At 42.1% G+C, this 27,191-nt stretch overlaps 1 protein-coding gene across 24 annotated transcripts in view; it reads left to right on the top strand.

Annotated features, from left to right (window-relative positions):
- Positions 1-27,191, top strand: part of NCKAP5 (NCK associated protein 5) — a 993,533-nt gene that overhangs the window by 920,286 nt on the left and 46,056 nt on the right. For 20 of the 24 annotated variants that reach the window (XM_063712751.1, XM_054549292.2, XM_054549288.2 and 17 more), the window contains 2 exons: positions 12,187-12,501; positions 15,285-15,421. In XM_063712751.1, coding sequence (XP_063568821.1) covers positions 12,187-12,501; positions 15,285-15,421 — 452 coding nt within the window. Of the gene's footprint in view, positions 1-12,186; positions 12,502-15,284; positions 15,422-18,473; positions 18,607-27,191 lie in introns of all 24 variants that reach the window. The other 4 variants (XM_054549291.2, XM_063712752.1, XM_054549287.2 and 1 more) reach the window with 1 other exon arrangement.

Genomic DNA, 27,191 nt, shown 5'->3' with positions numbered 1-27,191 from the left:
TGTACCTAAAAAGAATATGCATTCTGCCCTTGACGGGTAGAGTGTGCTGCACAATTCACATTGGTCAAAGTTTTAAATTATATTGTTCAGATCTTCTATACCTTGTGATAGTCTCTCTACTTGTTATATTAATTACTGAGAGAAGACTTTCAATTTTAATTATAGATTTGACATTTTCTCTTTTAAGTTCTGTCAGTTTTTTGCTTCATAATTTTGGAGTTCTATTGTTATAGATATACATATTTAGGATTATAATATCTTGATAAATTTACCCTGTTATAACTATAACATGTTTCTTCTGATCCCTGGTAATATTTCCTTTCTAAAGTTTACATTTTCTGATGTTAGCATAGTGACTCTAGCTTTCTTTTTATTAGAGTTTGCATGCTATATTTTTTTCTGTCCCACTTTGCACCTATCTATTTTTTATATTTAAAATGAATGTCTTATCTACAGCATATAAATAGGTATATTTTGTATACCAATTTTTATTTTATCCAATCTGACAATCTCAGCCTATTCATTGGAGTGTTTAGACTATTTTAATTTTATGTAATTATCTAAATGGTTGGGTTTAAATCTACCATATAATTATTTATTTTCTGATTGTCTCGTCTTTCTATTTTCCTCCTTTTCTACCTTTTTGACTTGAATGTTTTTATTGATTCTGCTTTATTTCCTCTTGTAACTTATTAGCTATACCTCTCTTTTCCTGTTTTAGTGAGTGGTTTAACATTTAAATGTAATTTTATTACATTGTTACTTTATCATAATCTATTTTACATAATATGTTACAGATTATTTTCGTATAACCTCTCCCATCCTTTGTGCTGTTATATATTTTACTTCCATATATATTAGAAACTTCACAATAAACAAAATATATATATAGATCATATATTACTATTTCTAGTGTTCTCCAATCTTTAATATACATCTGCCCTGCAAATTTTAGCTGCCTTGATCCTCATACCTGTCCCCTTTAACACCTATATTTACCTCCAGGCTATTTTTGTATTCTGTCTTATGTTTCAGTTAGAAACCATCTCCAGGCAGTTGGCTGGAGTAACTGTAGGGCTCACTTCATTTGTTTTCCTTGATTCAGAGATCAAATTCTGTGCTTATCTTTCAGTGTCAGAAAACACTGCAATTGTGTGTGTGTGTGTGCACACACGTGTGTTTCTGTAACAATTTAATTCTTCATGGATGGAAGCAAAAATCTATATATGTTTTTACCCATATCCATATCCCCTGGTCTGTTGGATTTCATTACTTCTTTTATTATCTTCCTGTAGAGACAGCCATGGGATATTGGTGAGTGGAGGGTGGCCACTGAAATGGAAAGATGGACTCATCTCAACTTCAGTCTTCTCTTCACCAACATTTCAACTACAATCACGTAAAAGAAAAATAAATGATCCTTGATATTCAGCTAAAACAGATTATCTTATAATAATTAAAATCCTTAGAAGCAAGTAAAACATGTTAAAATGAATATTTTTTAAAAGCTTAAGGTTGTGAAGTCTTGAGCTTTCTTCTTTTCTGCATATAATTGAAAAAGTAATTAATACTGATTAAATATGGAGACAAATGGAGAAAAACATTTTTGAACTTTAAATTCTTATCTTTCTGAAGACTTTGATTAAATATCTGTAATTACAGTAATATAGGCAGGCTAAAATTATTTATACTGTTAGAGTATCTAACTTCAAATTTTTAATTTAAAAAAGCTAGAGCAATAATGAATAGGGTGATCTGGCTCCAATGCTCCTGTAAATATCTTTAATAAAATTTTCATCAGTTGCTAAATTGATAGGTCTGAATTTCCCCATGCTTCCCGGTTTTTATATGTTTCTTGACAAATAAAGCTGATTTAAATCTCTTCCTGCAGCATTATACCCCAAGTTATTTTCTTTCCTCTCTTCCTTCATGTGTCTTATCAAGGCAGATGTTATCCAGGCAGGTGAAATTAAGAGTAGAGGCAGTTGTCCATATAATTCAGCAAACCTGATGTGAAGTAAAAGAGATTTAAAGAGACAGAACCACCCATAATCGCCACCTGTGTCTATCAGATTCACCAAATAATTGTTTAGCTTTTCACTTCATTTTGGCATGACAGCTAGAGATGGAGTGAACCTATGGGAATGAGTAGATTGTTGTACAGAAGCAAAGATAATCTTTTAGGATTGATATGTTATACCTTCTGTAAGGGAAAATCATGACTCACTAATTTGGGTATGTGATCTGGGAATGTAATGAGTCTGTGAACAAAGGAGAATGCGTAAAGAGCATTTGTTTAGACTTAAAATGCCTTGCATACGCACAAGCCCAAAAGTGGATTAAAAAGAGATACAAATAGCTAAATTGTAATTAGATTGGGGGAAAAAGGTTGAACATAGAGTAATTTTGTTAGAGAATGGGCAAGGATAACAGTGGGAAAAGGTGGATAGATAAGTTGGCATTTCTTCAATTAGAAAAATGGCAATTAAGGATCAGGGCTGGAGCCATTGTGATTCTACATTTATTTGGTACTCTAGAAGGTTTTGCTAATTAAAGTAAATTTGTTTTTTTTTTTTCAGTTAGAAAAATGTCAAACTAAGGAAGACAAGACTTGATGTATGGATAGAGAAGTGGTTAAATGGTAATCATTGCTTTGTGAGGAGTTCGGAGAGTTCTGTGTCCTACTCTTATAAACAAGGACTTTGAACTGGAAGTGATAACTCTTAAAACAGGACCTAGGAGTCTGGGATCCAACTGTGGGTTCCTAAGTCAGATGATCTTGTCAAACAAATGCTGGCCACTAAACTGTAGTGGTCACATTAGCCCACTCTTATGTATAACAGTAAGTACTGTGTACAAGTGTAGCCATTGTTTTTCGAGACAGGCATATTAGCATAGCAAGACATGCAGCAGTTATGTGAAGACTTCAAGATTTTTCAGTCGGGAGTGACAAGAGTATAGCGATAATTATAAAAACTTGCAAAAATCTAGAAGTGTTTGGAAAATTGAATAACATATTCTGGAATACTAGACCAATAACCATTCCCAAAACTTTAGAAGAGGGCATTTCAGTATTAGTGACAAGAAGAAGCACATGAAGGAGTTTTTTTTCAGGGGCTATAACAGCTGTATATGAAAATAAATTCAAGAAAGATTTCTATAAAGGCGTGGTCTGTGTGGGCATTTGGAATACATTTCTAACCATTTCCAATTTGTATCCTTAAACTACATCCTACCACAGTAATTTACATGATGCTACTGTCAGACAAAGAATATTGGAGTCACTGGATACCAACTTAGCCTGAGATGCCACTTCTTTTATATTGGTTTAAATAACTTCTCCTTCATTTGTACTAAGGAATTTCATGGTCCATTTTTTTTTCATTTTTAATTGTTTGTCATATTAATTTCCTACATTTTAAAAATATTCATCCCCTGTGCAACTCATTCCCTATGCAAGACTCCCAAAGTCTGGTCTTCCATTATCCCAAAGACAGCACAAGAGATTGGAAAGCACATTTATATTATCCTGCATATTTTTCAAATCTCAGGAAGCTAAAATCCAGTTTGAACTTAGAGGCTGAGTATTCTCATGAATTCCAAAGCCATCAGAGTGAATTTAACCTTCCAGAAGGTCATCTTAATGCCACAGCCAAAAGCTACCCAATGGTTGTGAATAAATAACCAGTATAATCATTTTTTACTACTTGGAGAAAACCATGGGGTAAACTTAGAATGAATCACTAACATTTAATTGATGTGGCTTTGGCAACAGACTTAGTTTTTTTTAAGCTTGTTTCAGCCGTTCAGATAAAGAGAAGGATGTGCAAATAAAGAGATCTGTTTTCCCATCTGTAGTTTAAGTTTCTGCTGCCAATACCACATGTAGCTTAAAGATGTTTAGGAACCTGGAGAGACCTTCTACAAAGACTTATTTACATGACCACTTGCATTATAGGAATGCATGCCAATTAATAAGATGGTATGAATATTAAACACCCATGAGTCACTCTTTCTGGCTGAATTATGTTGGGGCCTCATTGTATGTTTGGCTGAAACTTTTATAGCTATGTGGAAGTTTTCAAAGTGAAAAAGTTTGAGTTTCAAAGTTTTCTATTTTTGTAGGATTTATGAATGAGGGTTGCAGAGGGGAAAAAGGTGATTACTAGCATAATTTGTTTGAAACTGTAAGTGGGTAGATCATTGCACAGAAGGAAGTATAAGCTTTTAGGATCCACGTGCTGTAAGTTACTGAAAATCATGGTATAGTAATCTGGGACTATTACTTGAGAATGTCATAAGTCTGGAAACAAGGGAGCATCAGCAGACGTCATTTGTGTAGTCTTTTTAAAAAGCTTTTTAAGGTGCTGCCTCCAACATAGATTTCTCAAAAAAAAAAAAAAAAAAACAGACTCTCTGTTTTCTCTACATGAGGCAGATTGCAACTACCTCAAGTACATTGGTGCATATTCATCATTCGTTAATGCTTTTGATGAACTAACTCCCAGGGAAATGATTGCCAAAAGGTAGCTCCTTGGGAAATAACCAGGGTAGTTGTTGAGTAAAGTGTACCCAGATGCTGCAGTATAACACTAGCTGCACAAATGACAATTTGGTTTCCCTTGGATTCCATGACAGTATATGTATTATGTACCTACAGGGGCCCTCACTTCTCCCTGACAACGAGTTATAGAAATATATTGAGTGTCTGCTTTATAATGAGCACTGTGCCAGGCTTATTTAAAATGAGCTATGACTATTTAAGTCAGAATAGTTCTAAAAAGCCCTTGTTGTCCCACAGCAAGCAGGTAGCCAAGCAGGTCTTTGAGCTCAGTCTTTCCAACTCTGAAGCATATAGTCTTCTCACTTCATTTATCTGAATATTCAGAGTAACTTAGAACTAAAGTCAGGTTTTCTTAAACCTGGCCTGTAATAATCTCTTTTGACAGATACATTAATAGTACCAAGAGTTTTGAGGTTACAAATTCAAACCATTACAGATATGTGAAACTGGATCTGTGAGAAAAGATGGAGACACTTGAATCTGCAGAAGAAAAGGCTGAGAAACAAATTAGTGGCATTTCCCAAACACCCCAGATCATTGCTAATTCATATCCTACTCACTTGGAAATTTATGTTAACTGAAATAGTGCTGGAAATCAACTTTTTTTCTTTGCAGCTATTTATAAAAGATGATGTTGCTATGTGAACGAATATGGTGTAAAACAAGTTTGGAAGAGGCATGGTTTATATAGTTTGGATATTTGTCACCTCCAAATCTCATGTTGAATTGTGACCTCCATTGTTGGAAGTGGGACCTGATGGGGGTGTTTGGGTCATGGAAGTGGATCCCTTATGAATGGCTTGGTGTCCTCCTTGAAGTAATGCGTGAGATCTCGCTGTATTGGTTCACACGAGAGCTGTTGTTTAAAAGAGTCTGGCACTCACCCCCCTCTCTCACCATGTAACACACGCCAGCTCCGCTTGCCTTCCATTATGAGTAAAAGCTACCTGAGGCCTTACCAGAAGCTAAGCAGATGTCAGCATCATGCAGAATTATGAAATATATCTCTTTTCTTTATAAATTATTCAGTCTTAGGTACCCATTTATAGCAATGCAACATGGACTAAGGCAATAGTCAACGAAGTTAACAGAATGATTTGCTTTAAAAGAGGGCAACTCACTCTTCTGGCTAAATGCATTAAGAAGTTCATATAATGAATGATCTGATTTGCTCACTACAAATGACCCCAGGAATGTGACTCTTTAGTTAGAACATAGTTCTCACAATACTGTGGATGCTGGTGTTAAACAGGATGGCAGCATTCCACTTGGCATCTAGAATTCCTCGGGATGAGAGCCAGAGTTACTGTGCCACACTAGCTTCCTAGACCTGGGACCTTCAGGCCCAGTGATGCTGTGCACTGGCACAGGGACTGAGGAGGATGTTAGAACAGCCTACTGTTGGCTTTCCTTTGCTTTGGTCATCCATTCTTGTCCCAAGGACTTTAAAGTACTAAGAAATCCATCATTAAAATATTCAGGAATTCTGAGTGATCTTACCTCTGTGGCCATCTGAATTAATGAAGTCTGGCTTCATGTGAAAAATAACTACAGAAAAGGAAGTCAGCTATTTGCTTTGGTTGCTAAAGTCAGAGCGAAAAAGAAGCAGATTGAGATTTCACAAGAAGAGGTTCACGTCCATTAACGATGAGGAAGACTGTTCTAAAGGTTTATTGTTTTTCATTCACCTGTTCATTCATTCCACATCAGTAAGGGCTGACTATGTGTTAGGTGTGATGCTGAGCACTGGTGATAGAGTCAGACGCCTGGGGAGTATAATTACCATCCTGTAAAATAAGAGCAATCATGAAGCACGAGCCACTTATATGGGAGAATGGAGGAGATGAATCAAATCCAGTTATGCCTGCACGATGCTTACGGTCTAATAACATTTATTTTGAGAACTGCTGCCATTTTCTGAATTATAACAGTGTGCCTCTTGCAAGCATTGTGCCAAGCTTATCACATGCTTTGTTTCTGGTCCTCAAAGCACCCCTATAATAAAGATAGTGGGATCTAATTTGCAAATGAAGACACTAAGGCCAGATGCGGAGGCAGCTAGGGGTGGGGAGCAGCAGGGTAACACTCACTGGTGAGATGAGTGGGGATTTTCGGCCACACACCCTAAGGTAGCAACTTGAAAACCCCCAGTGGAAATGTTTCTTCAAAATTCTCGGCCACCATCCCACAAGGAACCACACCCATCTTGACTGCTCATGTCCCTCTCAGACACAGTAACTTTCCTCTTTACTGAAGTCTGGTGCCAGACAATATTCCTGCCCCAAGCAGTCTTAACATTCTTCCCCCAAAAGGAGAGCCTTATAGAAAGTCCTGTATTTGCTTCTAGGAGACTGAGAAGGTCTGCTCCTTGCATACCAAACATATGCAAGGGAATGTATTCAAGGTATCAGTAAAAGAGAATGGGGACTCCATTCTCTATGAGATTCTCTACCATTCTGCTGCTGACTGCTCTGAATGGGTTCCAGGTGTACCGAGATGGAGCTTGTTCAGCCCTCAGTTGACCAGTTGTCCTAGGGACTGGTGTTTTCCTCAACCAACTGTATATTTTCTTTGTGTAAGACAACTTTACAAGGACTGGGAAGTAGTGCCTTAAGTCATCCCATGAGGTGCCTGGGTCTTGATGGTGGTGGTAACTGTGAGAATTTGTTAATACCTTGAGAGACAGAGAGAAGGCACATGGAACAATGGGAACAGGTGAGAGGGTTGACCAGAATCAGAGATGTAATTGGTGACCTTGCAAGGATGAAGCCCATTGGTACATCCAATGATCCAACCCTTGAACTCATTAGCAAGGCCCTGTGGGCAACTACACTCACAGCCAGAAATGTGACTCACATTTGTGGGGTTTTTTTGTTTTTCTTTTTTGTTTCTTGTTTTGTTTTGAGACAGAGTCTCGCTCTGTCACCAGGCTGGAGTGCAGTGGTGTGATCTCAGCTCACTGCAACCTCCACCTCCCGGGTACAGGCAATTCTCCTGCCTCAGCCTTCCAAGTAGCTGGGACTACAGGTGCGCACCACCACACCCAACTTTTTTTTTTTTTTTTTGTATTTTTAGTAGAGGCGGGGTTTCACCATGTGGGCCAGGATGATCTCAATCTCTTGACATCCTGATTTGCCCACCTCGGCCTCCCCAAGTGCTGGGATTACAGGCATGAGCCACCGCACCCAGCTGTGAACTCACATTTGTTGAGAGCAATACTGCGTCAACTCATTGAAGATGAGGGAGGCTTGCCCCTTTGAACTTAGTTCCTACTACAACTGTTTGATTATTTTGTGAGTTCTTAAAATTCTCTGAGAAAAAAACTGGCTTCAGAAGTACAATATCTAACACTTGTAATTCAGGTTACAATATTTTTATGAACTGCAATAAACTAATTGTGCCTTAAAGAAACTACATGAAGATGGTGTCAGCATTTTCAATATAAACCTCCATTTCTAAAGCTTTATGTATTCCGAAGACATTTTCTTGCAGGGAAACTTGGCATGTGTCTGAGCCCCTGACTGTCCACACCTCACTTCATAGGTACTTACAAATGAATCCTTCACATTCACTACATTTGGCATCTGTAATTTTTAGAAATAAAAATGGCCTTAATAGTGAATGGTTTCTGAGTTTAATGTCAGAGCATGCAATTCTCCAGGAATCAGAGAACTCAAGAATTCCAAAAGTCCTGTTTTATATTGGGTGTTGAAAGGAAAGTAAAAAAATTTAAGGGGACTGATGCTAGAAAATGTTGTTGTCTTCAGAAAGGCTCCAGACTTAGACTACCTTCAACATTTTTTCTACCCCCAAATTCCTCCTCTGCCCTATTTCCTGCAACTGCCCCATGGCTTTGTGTTATAGGTTAGACAAACATGTATGGGCTTTGTTTATGGCACCTATTGCCAAAATGAAAAAGGCTGTCAAGATTCTCACTTGCTTTTTGAATCTTCATTTGAGGAGACTGGATTAAGTGCTCTATGTGTCTTATAACACACAGAAGAGGGAGACAAAGCCAGAAAAACATTGCCCTTGGAAGACTGCCTGTCACCAATCTAGAGGTGTATTAGGCCATTGTTACATTGCTATAAAGAAATACCTGACACTAGGTAATTTATAAGAAAAGAGGTGTAACTTGTTCCTGGTTCTACAGGCTGTATAGGAAGCATGGTGCTTGCATCAGCTGCCGATGAGGGCCTCAGGAAGCTTCCTATCATGGTGGAAGGTGAAGGAGGAGCAGGTGTCTCAAATGCAAGAGCAGGAGCAAGAGAGAAGGTGGGAGGTGCCACACACTTTTAAACAACCAGATTTCACGTGAACTCACTCATCACTAAGGGGATGGCACTAAGTCATGCATGATGAATATAACCCCCGATTCAAACACCTCCCACCAGCCTCCAGCTCCAACACTGGGGATTACATTTCAACATGAGATGTAGCAGGAACGCAGATCCAAACCATATCAGGAGGCAAAGTAAACTCTAAAAAAACCCTGGCGAGAAGTCTAAGGATTCAATCCAAGAGGGCAGAAGGAAGAATTGCTAGGCACTTGGGATTCTCAGAACTATATAGATAAGGTTGCATAGGCATCCTGCATAGGACCAGACAACCAGCTAGATGCCAGGCATGTTGACAGTGGACTCCAGCTTCAGAATGGGGAGCCCAGGAACCAAGCTAGAATTCCGGGGCCAGCACCAATTTCAGAGGAGAAGCTGGGCACCTTGCCTGGAAGCCATGGGGCCATGCTGTGAGCCTTCTGCTCACGTGGCTGCCTCAATGGCTATGAACTGAGCAGCACTTTGGGGTTTACTTGTGCTTCTGGGGGGAATCAGTATAGCTTGGTGGCTAAGAGCATTGTCTTTGTAGTTAGGCCTAGATTCAAGTCCAGGCTTTCATTTACAGCACATGACCTTGGACAAGTTGCTTAACCTCTTTTAGCTGTGATTCCTCATTTCTATATGGCAATAATGGTTCTTACCTTATAGGTATGTGAGGATGAAGAAATGATATAAAAAAAGCAGAACTCCTGATAGCTGTAAGAAGCACCAAACTTTTGATGACGCGTCTTCTCGAAAGAAAAAGTGCCCCTAATGTCCTGCCCTGCTGAGCCCTCCTTGATTCAGGGATAGGTGGTCTTGAGGATGCTGGGGTAAATTATTAGGGCAGGCAGCCTGGGGCACATAGGGTCTGACACATCTCAGCTGCTACATCCCATGAATCTTTGATTCTCATCTTCAAAGACTGAGTCGGTTCTGATGAAGATCTACTTACTCCTGTAAATCTGAAATATTTCAGTCTTCCAGAATTGCCCCAGTTACAACACATGGACATGCTAAATCTGAAGTGTTGTATGTATAAGCTAAAATTAAGAAAAGACACAGAAGTCTGAATAGCAGTGTCCTTTTTTTGACTCATCTGGCAGTGCCTCCCCATGCAAACAGCTGATCCTTTCTCAAAAACACCATTCTATAAAAATTAAGTACCCTTAATTGAAGAGAAAATGAAAAGAGAAGGTCATGAATAATCTGCAAGGCTGGTTGAGAATAAAGCTGGCCAGGTGGAGGCCCTGAAATTAATGAGGCTAAAACCCTTGTAATCCTGGGAAGGAAAAGTACTTCTCATGGTGTGTCTGTATGATTCAGATATCCTGGAGTCCATGACCAAACATCCCATGGCATATGAGATGGTTAAATGGCACCGTAGTGGAGAAAAGGGTATCTGTATCTTCCTACTAAATATCCCTGTGAAGATTGAAGCTTCTTGCGTAGAGACTTCATCTTCCTAGTACTTCCAATACCAAGCACCAAACCTCCTTGAGCCTAGAAAAGCCAACTCTGTACACATTCCCATCCCTTTATTTTTGTCTTAGTATTAGGAAATCCCCAGATTTCTGCTACTCAGCAAAGAGGTTTTGAGGAGGAAGGTAGGGGAATGGGCAAATTCTGAAGTTTGGATAGTAATTGCTTAGCATGAAGGGAGATTGTATATAAAAGATACTTAAGGATAAGCTATTCACCTATCAGATATCTACTAATATGTAATAAATATACTAAACATTTTGTGTAGTTTGCCATTCATTATTCATTTACTTGGCTGTCTCACAATGTGCTTAGTGTCGTTCTAAATTCTAAGGATTAAATGGTGAACATACTTTAATCCTCACAGCAGTAAAAGGAACCTGAGACCTCGAGAGGCTAAAGCTCCTGCACCGGGGTTGAAACAATTAGTCATTGGCGGAGATCACACCACAAGCCTCTGTTCTTAAAGCACCAAAGAAGTGGTAGCTGTTGAGCTTTTGGTACAAACATTATGTCATAATCTATTATATTCCCCACCATGCCTAACACAGTGCTAAGTTGTTCCGCTTACCCAGTGCTAGACTTGTAAGATGCTTCTAAGATGAAACCTAGGAAGTTTCGTTCCAGGATTATCATATGAACAGGAGACTTTCTGGATGACATCCAGATCTTGGAAGCTGCCTCATTGGCCTTGATAAACCACACCACCATTCCAGAAATGATGTGGTAATTTTTTCAGATACTGTACTTTTCTCCATATATAAAATGTTTTGGAGGTGACACACAATTAACAGACTATGTCACATACATGGTGAAATCATCTTAATTTGTTCTAGGGAATAGTGGGATCCCTGGGACTGCCAAGAAATCCAAAGCGTTATTGATGATTTTTGTCATTGAATAAAGAGAGAGTGAAAGAAAGTGGCTCACAGTCTTCTCAGCTGGTCGAATGAAGCCCACATGATATGTGGTGTTATGATGGGAAAGGTACCCTTTGGGATGACCCTTCTGGCATGTGAATTACTTGTCCCCATAGTCAAATTAAGAGGCCAGAGATTTAGTCACCTGCTGAATGGGTGATCATTCATGCACGAGATACACAATTACCATTGTTAGGACGTCACTTCAATTTATGTGTTCTCATTACTCATTATTTCAGTTAATAAATTTCACCTAATTGGTTGAAGTCATATGATTCCCAGATTGAAATAAGGGTGACCACAATTTGGTCTCTAATGACTGTTCCTTTTCTAACTCTAAAAACCTATCCAGGATATATGCACAAGCGACTATTGCTGCTCATAACAGGCTGGTCTTCTTATCTCATATTACATGAAGGGGGATGTTTTCAGGTTCAAAAATGTCCACTTCATGCACCTCACTGGAAATTTACTACACCACTAATACTGTTTCCAAATGCTTATCATTATTATCTTTTTTAATTACACTTTAAATTCTAGGGTACATGTGCACAACGTGCAGGTTCGTTACATATGTATACATGTGCCATGTTGGTGTGCTGCACCCGTTAACTCGACATTTGCATTAGATATATCTCCTAATGCTATCCCTCCCACCACCCCATGACAGGCCCCAGTGTGTGATGTTCCCCACCCTGTGTCCAAGTGTTCTCATTGTTCAATTTCCACCTATGAGTGAGAACATGCGGTGTTTGGTTTTCTGTCCTTGTGACATTTTTCTTTTTCTTAAATTCACGCTTCTAGGTGTCTCCTTTCCTCCAGATCATACCCCAATTTCCATGATTCTTTTATCCTTTTATGTGAGCCTTCTCTAATCCTTTCTCTCTCTGTCTCTCTATCTCAGAATCCAACTGCCAGATGAGAACATTGGACAGTGGGATAGGAACCTTCCCACTCCCAGACTCGGGAAATCGCTCGACGGGACGGTACCTATGCCAGCCAGACTCCCCAGAGGACTCTGAGCCTCTCCTGCCTCTCCAGTCAGCCCTTCCTGTGGTTTCTTCCATGAGAGCCCAAACCCTTGAACGTGAAGTGCCTTCCTCCACAGACGGCCAGCGCCCTGCAGATAGCGCCATTGTTCATTCCACATCCGACCCTGTCATGACCGCCAGAGGGATGCGGCTTCTTCAAAGCCGCCTCCCCAAACCAGCTTCCTCAGGTAAAATGCCAATTTCCCACCCTTAATAACATGCTTGCTGACAAAAAAAGGAAAACTTTTCACCAGGAGATGAGTAAGTCAGTGACCTGCCTGATAAAAGTGTAGATATGTGAAAATTCCTTCATGTCCTTCACCAACAAGCAAAACAATGTGTATAAGACAACATCTAATCATAGTATTACATTAAGCAGTATGCACACATATAAGGAAACAGACATGCAAGTACTGGTATATGGATATATGAACTGATTAAGAAAAAAGCCATGCAACATACATTCGTGAGGTTTTATCCTATAAAACTTAACTCTGAATATAGACCAATTTCAGCCCAAAATATAAATTTAACTACAAGGTTGCTTGCCTTCTAACCAGAAACGTACATATTCTGATGTATGCCTATCCGGTTAAAATATATTTATATGTTGAACTATAAAAGACATAGTTTGATAAATCAGCAGTAGATCGTGCACTAATTGCAATAGAATAGAGTGAGCCTTCCCATTGAGAAGCACTATCTTTCGTGGCAGTCAGTTGAAACAGGCTTTCATGATGAAAGACAGGGCTAGGCTAAGGGTCACCATTTTTTCATTGTTCCCTCCCAATTAAAAATATTTATTGCAGCCCAGGATGACACTAAATTATTTTTAACTTGTATGTCTTATGTTGCTTTTACAACATGCATAAGCATTGGAACTAAAACTTTAAATCGATCACTTTCATGTATGAGTTGATGATTAGAAAGGAGCTGCAAGTGGAGATTATGCTATAGGCTTCTGAGAAATTAGAAAAGGAGACTTTTAATTATAAATCTTTGAATAAATGTGATTGGGCTGTTCCCATGGCTGAGTTCTTCCTTTATATAGGAATACCCATTGCCACGAATGTTGCATCACAAACTTCTGCTCATTCCAAGTCAAGGCGACATTTTTAAAGACTGTAATGCATATTATTTTTGAAATAAATGTGTTGTTAATTAATGACGCAGCCTCCAGAGATTCAGGGGCAAAATCTTAGTTATAGATTGTGTACTCCATGCCTGAATAGTCACATGTGTGACCTCAATTCAGCGGCGGCTGCCGTAGACTCCATGATTAAACACTGTCATTATAACAAATTGAATAGAAACCGCATGTCTTGAATTGCTTCATAAGGGATCAGAAGGAGATTGTTCGGGTCTTGCTGCTAATATCCACTGCACCAGGTATCTAAGCATTCTGTCTTTTTTGTTTTTGTTTATGTTTCGAGATGGAGTCTCACTCCGTCGCCCAGGCTGGAGTGCAATGGTGCAATCTTGGCTCACCACAACCTCCACTTCCTGGATTCAACTGAGTCTCTTGCCTCTGCCTCCTGAGTAGCTGGAATTACAGTCATGTGCCACCACACCTGGCTAATTTTTTGTATTTTTAGTAGAGATGGGGTTTCATCATGTTGGCCAGGCTGGTCTTGAACTCCTGACCTCAGGTGATGTGCCTGCCTTGGCCTCCCAAAGTGCTGGGATTAGTCAGGAGCCACCACACCTGGCTTTGGGTTCTATCTTAATTAAATTACAATGAAGAGTTGTAAAAAGGTAGTATATGGTAGAGAGTGAGGTGAACACACTGTAGGAAATTTTTGTCACCCATCCTGAACTTTCCTGTCTCAACATGTTATCTGTGGTCCAGAAGCAGGGGCTACTTTCCAATGCTTCTCTTTTCTGTGTCCATCTGTTACTCATGTTAAAAATTAGGGAATGAGGACTAGCTGGAACAAAAAGAAAATGAGATTATACCTCCGTTTTGAGCAGTCACTGCCTGTTTAATGTGTACATTCTAATTAGTTATTTTTCTTATCCCTATATAAAAAATGGAAGTCACTATACAAAACTCACAGTGCTGATGAAAACACAGTTCTTAGCTTCCCCTCACAAACAAAATGCTCTGGAGAGGCTGTCACAGCATGTCTTGCTTATAATCACTGAGGTTGGAGGATAATGACAGCAATTCTCCATTCTGGCATGACAAAGGCATACACTATGCAGGTTAATCTACTTTCATGGGTAATGGGGAAACTCTCTTTAATTGTTCTCTGCTAATTACGCCCTTGCTACTCAATGTGGTCCATGGGCCAGCATCATCAGCATCACCTGGGAGCTTGTCAGAACTGCAGACTTTCAGAGCCCACCCCATACCTACTGAATCAGCATGCACGTGAACAAAAGCTCAGCTGATCCATATGTACATTAAAGCTTGAAAAGTACTGCCCTGAGAGATGTTTAAGGGCTCCAAGCAAAGCTTCCCAATCCACACTATTCAAAATGACCTTAATAAGTATTTTAGGAAAATCTGGGTTCCCTGTGTTTGAGGAAGCCTGCAAATTCAAATCCTCTCTTCGGAAACTACGCTAATGCCCATTGGCACACTGAAGACTCTGGGAAGTCCTCCAAAAAAGAAACTTGATTGTTGTTCGATGAATAACATTATTTGAAGAATAACTTTAGTGTTTCCTAAATGGTTTGCCTGCTGAACCCTTTCTAACCTGTAAAGTCTTTCAACATTTTGTAGAAAAGTAGTCTAAGAACAGTTCGCCTCGGGGTCTTGAAAAGGGGCTTCTATAGATGTGTATGCATAATTATGCAGATGTTTTGGGCAGCACAGACTACAGTGGGACAGAGTGGCAGGAAGCCCAGCTTTCACTGTATTTGGACCTTTTTTATTATTTCTGAATGTCTCCCCCACCTCCTTCCCTAAACTTGTAAAATGTTGATGAAAGCTGATGTGTGATTCCCCGTATGTGTCCTCATTTAGGAAAAGTCAGTTCCCAAAAGCAGAATGAAGCAGAGCCAAGGCCTCAGACGTGCTCGTCATTCGGATATGCTGAAGACCCAATGGCAAGCCAGCCGCTTCCAGACTGGGGGAGTGAAGATGCTGCCACCGGGACCCAGGTGAGGGGTCGGGAGAGGTGAAGGGTGCCATCCACCTGTTGGTCCTGATTGTAAAAAGTGTACCCTAGAAACACTTTTATGATAGATTTCACTTTAAATGAAATTTGCTGTTGGTTTACTGAATATAAACCAAGGTCTAGGGTTCATCTTTTTCCCTGCCTTATTAAGGAATACTGTGGGTTCTTGGGACACTTTTATTCTGAAGAAATCAAAGTGCTTCTGAAATGCACCCAGATTCTTGGGTATGGATGCGCTCCCCTGGTTAGATATTGTGGGACAAGCATTCACTCTCCCAAGCCATGTGGGCGCCATTGGAATGATGTTTTTTCTATTTTTTCAGTATCTCAGTAGTTATTTTAACCTTTACTTTGTTCTTATGAAACAGGGAAAGCAGGTCTAATTCTATTGCTTTTAAGGATGGCTAATCAGAAGCTCGGTGTGGTCAAATGACTTGCTAGGATCCGTGAGCCCTGAGTTTCATTTTTGCAGTGGGTTCTTCATCTGCCCTGAGATGACACACACAGAACTCCTGATGGGTGGCTATGGGTGTCTGGCTCAGGGACTCCTTGCTCATCCCTAGTGGGGGTTATGTGGTACCCCCTCCTGTTTACCCTTTCCAGCAGGTTACTCTGACCATGGTCAGCCTATTTGCCATTTCACCACTCGTCCTGGGGCTGGCCCACTGCAGCATCTACCCTGGTGCCTGGTGGTGAGAAAGGTGGAGGAAGACAAATGGTTCATTTTCCAGAACTTCCTGGCCCCTCCTTGGCCCTTCCCACTTCTGCTGCCCTTGGCTTTCCCAGGTCTGGTATCAAGAGCCCTGGTTGCTATTTTTACTAGAGTTTCTGCCCAACTATGATGATGAGATACCCAGATTCACCCACATCTGAAGTCCCCCTCACTCATTGTGGCCAAACCACCTTTCAGCCTTGAGCATCTGCCTCAGTATGGAAGGGGACCATGGACAAGTAGGGGAGCAGATCCTCCGGGCCCACAGACTCAATTTCCAGTGGAGAATGCTAAAGTCCTGCTGGACCATGTTCAGGGTCCCAGGGAAAGTTACTGTGGAGCCGAGACTGGAACTGGGCCCTCTGAAGTCCAGGGCAGCACCTGGGATGGCTGCCTTCTCAGGACGTGGGTCTGAGAGGCAAAGAAGGAAACCATGTATTCTGCCATGCCTTAAGTCAAACACAAAATGTTAGGGCTCCTCCAGATCAGTGCCTCCCAAACCACAGCAGGCATCAGAACCACCTGAAGGGCTACAATCTTGTTGCCCACATAGACTTGTGTCTGATTTGGCATATACAGAGTGAGGTGTACACATTTCTAACAAATCCCCAGGTGATGCTGATGCCTCTGATCCATGGAACACACTTTGCACAGAGCATTGCTGCCACTGTTCCAAAGGACTCTGCGCTGGCTTTGGGAGGATTGGGAAACCGGCAAATTGAGAAAATTGAGAGCTGTAAAATTGAGAAAATCATGACAGACACCCAGAGTTGGAGAGCAGAAAACCAGTTCAGGAACAACAGTTGGTGTTGATGGCAAAGGAGTTTGAATAATTCCAAGAAAGTAAAAACGAAAAAAAAAGTTACTCTTGCTGACCCAGAGGGGACCTGCACTCCTCACATAAGATATACATCCACCAATGGACACACCTCTCTAGGATTCCCTTCCTCATCGTCCTGCACCAGCCCCATGCACTGGAAATCCTTGAAACTCAGAACCCTGCTTTGTTGACTGCCAGATGGGGAAAGTTTCAAGCAGGAATTAGCTTTATATTTCTAGTACCTGGCACGATGCCTGGTTCAGTTAGCATTTGTTGAATGGAGCTATGAAACGATGTACCTCATCATGTGCAGACTGGACTGGGTCCTTTTGGAGCTCTGGACACAGGTTCCCCAGAACTGCAGTCAGTAGACTTGTCTTTCTTCGTGGACTTAGTCCTTGCTAGACTACTGGTATCTCCAGTACTAAGCTCTCCACCCCCACCCCTAGAACCTAGCATACTGCTTAGCACAGAGTAGGTACTTAGTAAACACTGTTGAATGGATGGGTGACTAAGTAAATGAATGAAGGAGTAAAGGAAATGAGTGCTTGAATTTATAACCCCAGATAAGCGAGTTTACATCCTAAAATGTGTTTTTACAATCCCCAACCAAAAGACACCCTTCTAAACAAACTTCAGAGACCCATCTAATGCATCTTTATCGGAACTATCTGGCTTAGGGGGGAATAATAGGCTCTAACAGGACATTCTACAAATGGAAAAAAGGGCCCCAAATAACCTCGATTCAACACACAGGAGTTGCACTCCTGGATCCAGTATTCTGCTTATGTGCACAGAGGGGAATACTGTTCATACAGCGTCAACCGCCTCAGCAATTTCTGAATACAGCATCATTGCCACACCAGTGACATCCTTAGGGGATGGGGTCAGGTGATGTGTGCATGTGAGCAAGAGGGGAAACTGGGTCCCTCAGACCATGAACTGTCAGCAGATTCGAGGATTACATGGAGTCAGCAATTGCTTGCTTTTCTAAAGGCTACTGTCCTTTTGGGAACTGAAAGAAAATTATAAATTAGGCAAACATTTATTCTTTTGTTCCCAAGGTTGATTGTTTTATTACCTTCTGATACTTGGAAGGCAACGATGAGATCAGTTAAATAAATAAGCCATTAGGCTTGGAACAGCAGCTCATAATAGGTACTTGAGAAAAATAAGACCCTATAAAGAAGTGTACAAAATGCAGACCAGGTAACCGTGGGGACCTTCCTGAGCCTGGGACAATGGCAGAGTGCCGTCGACAGCTTCATTATTGCAGGCCTATTTCTGCAGCTCTGGTAATTGAGTAGACAGCATCAGCTCCTCAGGAGGCAGAAAAAACGACAAACCAGAGTTGCTCTTGGGTGAGCGGTGGGCTGGGCAGTGGGAATGGAATTCTGTGCGCACATTTACAGCCAAATGTGAACTGTGTCGCATCCTCACAGGATGCTCTGCCCCATTTTGATATGTATGAATTATCTTAACAGTCTCATATTACTCATTTAGGACAAGGCACCCAGAATGTGTATGTACTCTGCCAGCGGTGGCAGTAATAGTGACAGTGACCTGGACTATGGAGATAATGGTTTTGGAGCTGGAAGGGGACAGTTAGTGAAAGCACTGAAGAGCGCTGCCCCAGGTAACAACCAGCAAACTTGCTGGCCCTGCAGGTTCCTCTCTCTGGGAAGCCACTGATTATACCTTTCACTGTGCTCGGCCCCCACCCTCTTTGATTTTATGTTTTTTCTTCGTGTCTCTCCTGAGATCTAATTTTCTGGTACGTACAGAAGATTGTCTATGCGCATCCATTTGTTTTCTGGTGTAATCTTCGTGACATTGCAGTGCAGTCTGTAAGGATTTTATTTCTGAATCCAGCATCTCTAAAACAGCCTCCAATTGAGTTATCTCAATAATGAAGGAATGACTATAAAGATAACTTTGTTCTTAATTATATACTCTGGCAAGTTAAATCATCCAGTGAGCCATGGATGGAGTTTTCCAGACTCTCTGCCAACATCATGCTGTGTAGCCCTGGACCTGTTAGCTGTGCCATTATGAACAGGTCTGTTTGTGAGGTTGAAGTTCCCTCACTATCTTTTTCTTTGAGCCAGAACTGGCAGTAGAAAAATCATTATCCCTAGGCATTTAAAACTATGTCTTTTCAGATGGTACTTCCTTTCAGATACAAGAGAACAGACGAATCCCTAACACAAAATGTGATCTGGGCTCTGCTTTTCTTCTAATTCATTCTGGATTGTCAGAAATATTGTAATGATGCAATGGAAAGCTATTCTTTTCCTACTAATCAACTTTTTTCTCAAATACTAATTTATAAACTATGTAATGAAACCATAATTTTATTTTTTTAAAACAAGTTTCGTATGTTTAGGAAAAAACATAATCTAGTAGCCATGTGTGTTTCCAGTTTTCAGAGAATCTTGGTATTTGCATTGGGGGAGGGAAGGTTAGAGTAACATGTAAGAAGAGCTCATTAATCTGAATCACCACTTTGTCCCTTGCTTCTTATAAGTTATCAGAGAGGTAGGATTGATGGTTGAATCATGCGAAGGTTTACCAAGAAGAAAATGGTGAATACCCCTGATGTTTTAGTTGGTTGTTGTCCCTGTTGACTCTTTGTGGTTCATTGGTGTCCCTCTAACTGTGACAGATGAAGGGGAAGGGGAATTCATTGTCATGGAGCTTCCCCAATGAAGATGCCTAGAATGATGCCGGCTGCTAATCCACACTCTTCCCTTGAGCTCATTGTGAGTCCTCAGGGAATAGCCTCACCTCACCAACCCTCAGCCACACACCCAAGAACAGTTTCCAGGGCCCCTTTCAACTCTCGAACGTTCTCCATTCATTATTGAACAAGCATTTGTTGAAAGCTTCCTCTGAGCCAGTTTTCCAGCAGTGAGTAAATGGACAAAGATCCCTGCCAGATAGTAAACAATAGACATCATAAACAAGTAAATGTATATAGTTCTTTCATAGGAGATGAGTGCTACAGAAAAGACAAAGTCAGGCAGAGAAAGGGAGAGTGAGAGTGCTGGCAGTTGGAGGAGAAGTTGAAACTGAAGTGGAATAGTCAGAAGGAGCCTCACTAAGAAAGCGACTTCTGAGCAGAGAGAGCTGAAACAAGAGAGTGAGTGAGCCAGGAAGGGCACTCCCAGTAGAGGGAAGGGCCAATGTGGTAGACTTGAGGCAGAGCAAGCTCTGGAGCCCAGGAGTAGCAGGAGGCTTGCATGTTGCTGCAGAGAGAGCAACCCGATGGATGAGGCCAAATGAGAAGGGGCCAGAACTCCTGGAACCCTGTATGCCTTTCTGAGGACTAACCACTACTCTGAGAGGGAATCTGGATGACTTAAAGCCCAGGAGTGGCATGACGTGCAAAGTTTAAAAAGGATGCCTCTGGCTGCTGTATTGAGAAAACTGAAGAAGCAGGATCAACTAAGAGACTGTTACAGGCATCCAGGCAAGAGATATTGATAGCTTAGACCAGGGTGGTTGCACTCCACACAATGACCAGCACTGGCTAAGTGACCTCCCTCAACAATGGAAATGCTCTATGTCTGTACATATGGCTGTTAAGCACCTGAAACACATCCAGTGCAAGTAAGAGACTGAATTTTTTAATTTAATTTGTGCTCCAGTTTTCCTAAGAGTTCTCATTTGGGCCATTCCTTCTTTTCTCTTTTATTTGAAATTTTAATTAATTTTAATGTAAATATAGTCGCATGTGGCTCATACAACACAGGGAGTGAGAACGGTCAGATTCCAAATCTAATTAAAAATACCACCTGACGGCCGGGTGCAGTGGTTCACGCCTGTAATCCCAGCGCTTTGGGAGGCCGAGCCAAGTGGATCACAAGGTCAGGAGTTCGAGACCAACCTGGCTAACACGGTGAAACCCCGTCTCTACTAAAAATACAAAAATTAGCCTGGCGTGGTAACAGGCGCCTGTAGTCCCAGCTACTCTGGAGGCCTGTAGTCTCAGCTACTCTGAGGCAGGAGAATGGCTTGAACCCGGGAGGTGGAGGTTGCAGTGAGCCAAGATCACGCCACTGCACTCCAGCCTGGCCGACAGAGCGAGACTCTGTCTCAAAAAAAAAAAAAAAAATACCACCTGGTTCAGGCCAGGCATGGTGGCTCATGCCTGTAATCCCAGCACTTCGGGATGGTAAGGCAAGAGAATAACTTAAGGCCAGGAGTTGGAGACCAGCCTGGGCAACGTAGTGAGAACCTGTCTTTACAATTTTTTTTTTTTAAATAAGACGGGTGTAGTGGATGTGGTGGCACGTACCTGTGGTTCCAGCTACTCGGGAGGGGAAGGTGGGAGGATTGCTTGAGCCCTGGAAGTTGAGGCTACAGTGAGCCGTGGTTGCACCACTGCAGTCCAGCCTGGGTGACACAGCAAGACGCCGTCTCAAAACAAAAACAGCAACAGCAAAAAACATAATACAATTGACTGTTATACTGGAAAAAAAGTAGGGTCAAGGATGACTCCAAGCTTTGGCTCTTAGAAAGGCTGGATTTGCCCTTGCCTTCTGCCAAGTGAAATGGGAGTTCTGCGTGGACATGCTAGATTTGGGGGCCCATTAAGCCTGCAAGTGGAAGTGGTGGGTTAGGTGGGAGGCTGGGAGAGTCTGCGGCTCATGTAAATTTGAGTGTCATCAGCACATCAACCGCATTTGAAGCTGTGTGTCCAAATGCGATGAGGAAGGGAGGGAGTGTAGCCCAAGAGAAGACTAGGTCCGCCCACCTTATCTCAGTCACAGAGAAGAGGAAGACCCAGTGAAGGAAGAGGAGGGCTGGGGATCGTGGCGTCTTAGAAGCCAAGTGAGGGAGGTATGTCAAGGAGGAGACTCATGATTCTCTCTGTTGCTTGTTACTAAAAAGAGGCAAGCAATCTTCAGTTCTGTTCTGCCCCTTCCTCTGCCAGTGGGGTTCCAGTGTAGACAGGAGAAGTAGGAATGGAGGGGGAGGATGGTCTAAGTGTCCTGAAAAAGGAGACAAGATTTAAAACAAATTTGCTGACTCCAAATGAGTGAGTACCTGGGTATGAGTGCACTTACCTTAGGGCCCATGTTTCAGCATCATAGGCCTGTCTACATGAGTTGTGCAAGACAATCAAGAATCCGCATTAGGTTGTGGCTTTGGATGACCTAATGATGAACAGTAAACTTACTGCTTGAAGTTTTTTTTAAATCATTCTGCAAAATGAAGTGAGTCCCAGCCTGAATATTTTTCTCTGTCAACTTACTTTGCTTATCCAATTTCCTCCAACCAGAGCAAACCCCTCTTTGAAAACGAACATCTTTATTTTATTCTATTGCTTTAGCTTCTTGGGAGAAGGTGGTGAGGTCCTAGAAGCAGCGTAAACAGCAAGACAGTCTTTCCCTTCACCAAGGTGTCTGCGACCTGCCTTTGAAAGAGGATGTGTTGCCAGAGATCTGTCCTCGCACACCCTGACAGCCACAGGTCAGCCCCAGCTGTGGCAGTGCTGCCAGGAAGGGAAAATGTTCTATGCAGACAGCTGGCATGACTGTGGGTGTGTGCTGGCTTCCAATAACCCTAGGAAGGGGCATTAAAGGATGGATGCAGCACCATTAACTTTCTAAATGTTGGCAAAGGTTGTATAAAAAGAAAATAGAAACAGGAGAAAAACAATAACAGGAGGACGTGCCTTGAGTGTCTGATGGAGATTTTATTCCCCCCGAGTCAGTGTTTCCTTGCTTTCGTCGCACGTGCCTGTGAAAGGGAGATTGGCCGTCCCACCCCTGGAGTCCCTTTTGAAATAACAAGGCTCTTAATAGAGGTCCCTAACCTGCAGGATGGAATTCACCAGTAGATCGTGAAGCCTTATTGGATGTTTGCCAAGATAGCTGCCCTTTTCAAACACACCCTTTCTCCTTGGTTCCCTGAAATTTCATTGTTTTTTTCTTTTGTTTTCCAAGATGGAGTCTTGTTCTGTCACCCAGGCTGGAGTGCAGTGGCACAATCTCGGCTCACTGCAACCTCCGCCTCTTGGGTTGAAGCGATTCTCCTGCCTCAGCCTCCGGAGTAGCTGGGATTACAGGCACCCACCACCACGTCCAGCTAATTTTTGTATTTTTAGTAGAGACGGGGTTTCGCCATATTGGCCAAGCTGGTCTTGAACTCCTGACCTCGTGATCTGCCCACCTCAGCCTCCCAAAGTGCTGGGAATACAGGCATGAGCCACTGCGCCCAGTTTTTTTTTTTTTTTTTTTTTTTTTTGAGATGGAGTCTCACTGTGTACCCAGGCTGGATGGAGTGCAGTGGCACGATCTTGGCTCACTACAACTTCCATCTCCTGGGTTCAAGCAATTCTCCTGCTTCAGCCTCCTGAGTAGCTGAGATTACAGGTGCCTCCCACCACACTCAGCTAATTTTTGTATTTTTTTGGTAGAGATGGAGTTTCATTATGTTGGCCAGGCTGGTCTTGAACTCCTGACCTTAGGTGATCCTCCTGCCTTGGCCTCCCAAAGTGCTGGGATTACAGGGTGAGCCACTGCCCAGCTGGTTCCCTGGAATTTCCCTTAGGCAGGAGAGGACATTTGATAGTGGCAGTCGGTCCTCCATAGCTTCCAGGAAGCTTACAGAGGCTGCTGCCTGTCTCCTGTGCCCTCCCACCACCCACTCCCATTGGCCCCGGCTCCTTCCGTAGCTGCTCACCCTGCTGGTCACAGCATGACTTGGAACCCACCCTTCAAAACAGAGTGGGCTGTGGCTCCACATTCCCTCGTTTTAGGGGCCCACTTGCTTTGTTTGCATCACACTGAATGTGGCCAAAGAAGTCTACTTTCTAAAATCCTGCGTCTGGGTTCAGAACACACTGAAATAAATACACAACTTTTCTTTCAAAGTTGGTTTCTTTAGCTTTACTCTGAAAAATGTTTAGAAAGTCTAGTTGTTAGCAGAGTCAGTGGGGGGAGCAGGATTTAGGAGCTGGATAGGTGGCCCAGCGGGTGAAGTAGTAGACAGAAGTAATGTGGCTTTGTTCACAGAGCTACCCCCTCTAATTTGCCAAGTTGGGCATGACAAACTTTCCTGCCCTTTTCTAGCAGGCAAGTCCTCAGAGAAGGCATGTGCAGGGACAACAGTGTAAAGGTGAAGGAGCGAGCAAGCCAGTTGTAGGAAGTGGGCAAGACCTAGTGTGGTCCCAATCTCCGGATGAAGGGAGAAAGGGGAGTCTCATCTGGACCCACTGGACCTGGCTGGTAAAAAGTAAAATAACAATCCTAGTGAAGCCAGCTCTCCCAAGCTTCTGTTTCATCTACCTGGCTGTGTGTCACCAATCACCAGCCCTGCCAGACGCCCCAAGAGGAAACATCCAAATGGAAACCTCTCTTTTTTCCTCTAGAAATCTGCTCTGCCTCCCAGGTTCTCTGTCTTCACTGAATGTCTCGCCATCCTTGTAGGAGTACAAACTATGAAGCAAGGAGTCGCCCTGGACTCTTCCCCTCTCACCGTCCATGCTCTGGCCATCCCAAGGCATGCTGCCTCCCCTCTTAGAGGCTTTTCAGGTCTGCCTCTGTCCCACTCACCCCAGCACTGCCTCGGCCTTGGCCCCCATCTGACTCACGCAGCCTGCTGCCTCACTTTGTCCCTAGACCCTGTCAATTTGCTACCAGTCTCGTGCCCCTTAAATGCATCATCCTCACTGCCACCGAAGTGCCCTCCCTGAAATGCAAAAGCCTGTCATGCTGTTCCTTTGCTAGGAACTTTTCGAGGGTTGTCCATCCACTCTCCTAGGTACATATATCTCTCCAAAATCACCAAGGTACGCATTAAATATGTACAGCTTTTTGTCTGTCAATTATACCTCAGTAGAGTGGTTTTGAAAACAACAACTTCAAGAGCAAGGAGAGGTCCCAGTTGTCCTTTTGCCCTGGAGCTATGCTGGGAGGATCTGAGACCAGAACCTAGGAACCTCATGCTTGTTGGACTCTTAGCAGGAGCGGTAAGGCAATACAGAATTAAGTCCCCGCATTAGCATGGAAATGCTCTCATCTCAGAGGCCCACTTGGTTGCATCTCTTGCCTCTGCCACGTTTCTGTGGAGTCTATTCTGTGCTTATTCTTCACTGAACTCATTTGTACTCTTAATACTGCACAGCCAAAACATTCCAGTTTCAGCCTATTGGATCCAATATAACTACTCCTACAATGGTCTATTGTTAAGGGCGAGATGTTTTGCCTCCTAAGTTTCTCTTATGTATTTCTCATGAGAACTTTATAAATAGACATTTTGTCTGATTTTATAGATGAGGAAACTGAGCACCACCCAGCTAACAGTAACTTGCTTAAGGTTCAGAGTTAAATTTACTTAATAGAATCTAAAATGATTTGGATCTTTGTGCCCTTTCAGGAAAAGGACCAAGTCAAGTGTTTCCTCAGCAGTCAGACCTAGCATAAAACTTGATACTCGATAAAAATCTGCGTATTGAATAAATGAATGTCGACTCAGAAGCCATATTTATTAATGCTGATTTAAGGTATATCTGTAATAAGGGTCTGAGTTATTTCTGTTAAAATAATATTTCTTGCACAAAATAAAGTTTAAAATATTTTAAATGACACATTTTAAATTTTGTTTTACTTAAACATTTTTTTTAAATCCAATCACCTCCTCTTACAAGGCTCACAAAGCCCACCTTGGTCTTGCTTCTCCAGCCTCACTTTTTTTCATTTCCTCGCTTATACTTTATGTGTTGTTTATGCATGTCCTGAACACACAATGCTGCTGGAGGCTTCCATGCTTTTGCTTATATGGTCTGGCCTCCCTGGAATGGCTTTTGTACTAACACCCTTCTGCTCTAACCTTTCACTTAACCCCTGCTTCATCTTTAAGGTGCAGTTCAGACTTTACCCCCAACAGGAAGTCTTCAGGATGCCCCTTCATCAGCCACGCCCAAAGCCCAGTTACTACTCCTTGTCTGTTCCCCTGTAAGACCCTGTATCTCTTTCATTTCCACTTGATATTGTACCTGTTTCTTTGCACATTCAACTCCCTCATTAGTGCCAAGACTGCTGGTCATTCATGCTCTGAACTTAGCAGGGGACATGGCATATCCTAGGTATTTAATAAATGTGTCAAATAAAAATGCAGCCATCTCACTGCATTGATTATGGTCTTGTAGCCCCTTATGCATACATTTATTATCTATTTGAGCCTTTCCTTGTCCAGAGAAAGAAAGACCCAGCATGGCTACCTGCAGGGAGAAATACAATAAGGGCCTTTCTTCTTCTTTGAGGACAGTGCTAGAGAAAAATGATGAATCCATTTGTCCAATTTTTTCTCAAGGATGTAGACTTTTAGTTTACTCTTCTATGATGAAACTTCATGGAGGCTGTTGCAGGCATATCGGAATCCTTTTGTTTTGTTTTGTTTTGCTTTGCTTTGTCTAAATAGTCCCATGCCTCCTGGCTTGATTCTCATAGTCTCTGTCCCAAATTGGGAATTATTGTCACAGAGAACCACTCTTATTGATGAGTGGGCATTACACCCCTGTTATGAAAGAGAGAAGTAAAGGTTGAAAACCTTTGCTTTTCCAATATCTGTTCTTTGAGGATCTTCAAGTAGAACTGGGTAGTAGATGGGTAGCACATCCTAGTGCTAGAGGATAGAAGATTGGGAAAGAGTGAAAGCAAGAGAGAGACTTGACTTCTACACTAGTTTATTTGGTTTGTTCAGCTTCTACTGTGTCCAGGTCACTGCTAGACACTAAGGAGTAGGGAGGGTTCAGTGGCACAGCCCTGCCCTAGGTGCTTATAATCAGACATATAGACTGAAACAAGTCTGAGAGAGAAGGTAATCCAGTACCCAAAACCATTGTTTTCTAGTGCCTAGTGCCATATTGTTGGCCACTCAGAGTAAGGAACCAGAATTCCTAGTTCTTTTTGGTTTTTATAAAATTATGTACATCTCCAAATAAATTCCCAGTAGGGTCTATGGATCACCACAACAAGGGGCTCACTTTCCAGCATGCCCTCTCCAGCCACATACCCTCAAAATGCAATGGTCAGGTAAAATATGCAAAACTTTGGCACTGGGGTCCCCCAGCCACTTGATGATACTCAGCTGATCAAGCCCCAATTTCCCAAACAAGAAGTGCATTTTCTTCACTTGAAGGTGATTACATTCAACAAATTACAAAGAGCCAGGGAAGTTGAGTTAAAAACAATTGGTTTTGCAGTAATT

The sequence above is a fragment of the Pongo abelii genome, chromosome 11 (assembly GCF_028885655.2).
Source record: "Pongo abelii isolate AG06213 chromosome 11, NHGRI_mPonAbe1-v2.0_pri, whole genome shotgun sequence".
Taxonomy (NCBI): domain Eukaryota; kingdom Metazoa; phylum Chordata; class Mammalia; order Primates; family Hominidae; genus Pongo; species Pongo abelii.
Note: the sequence above shows the minus strand (reverse complement) of the source record. Positions and strands in the feature narration are given on the sequence as shown.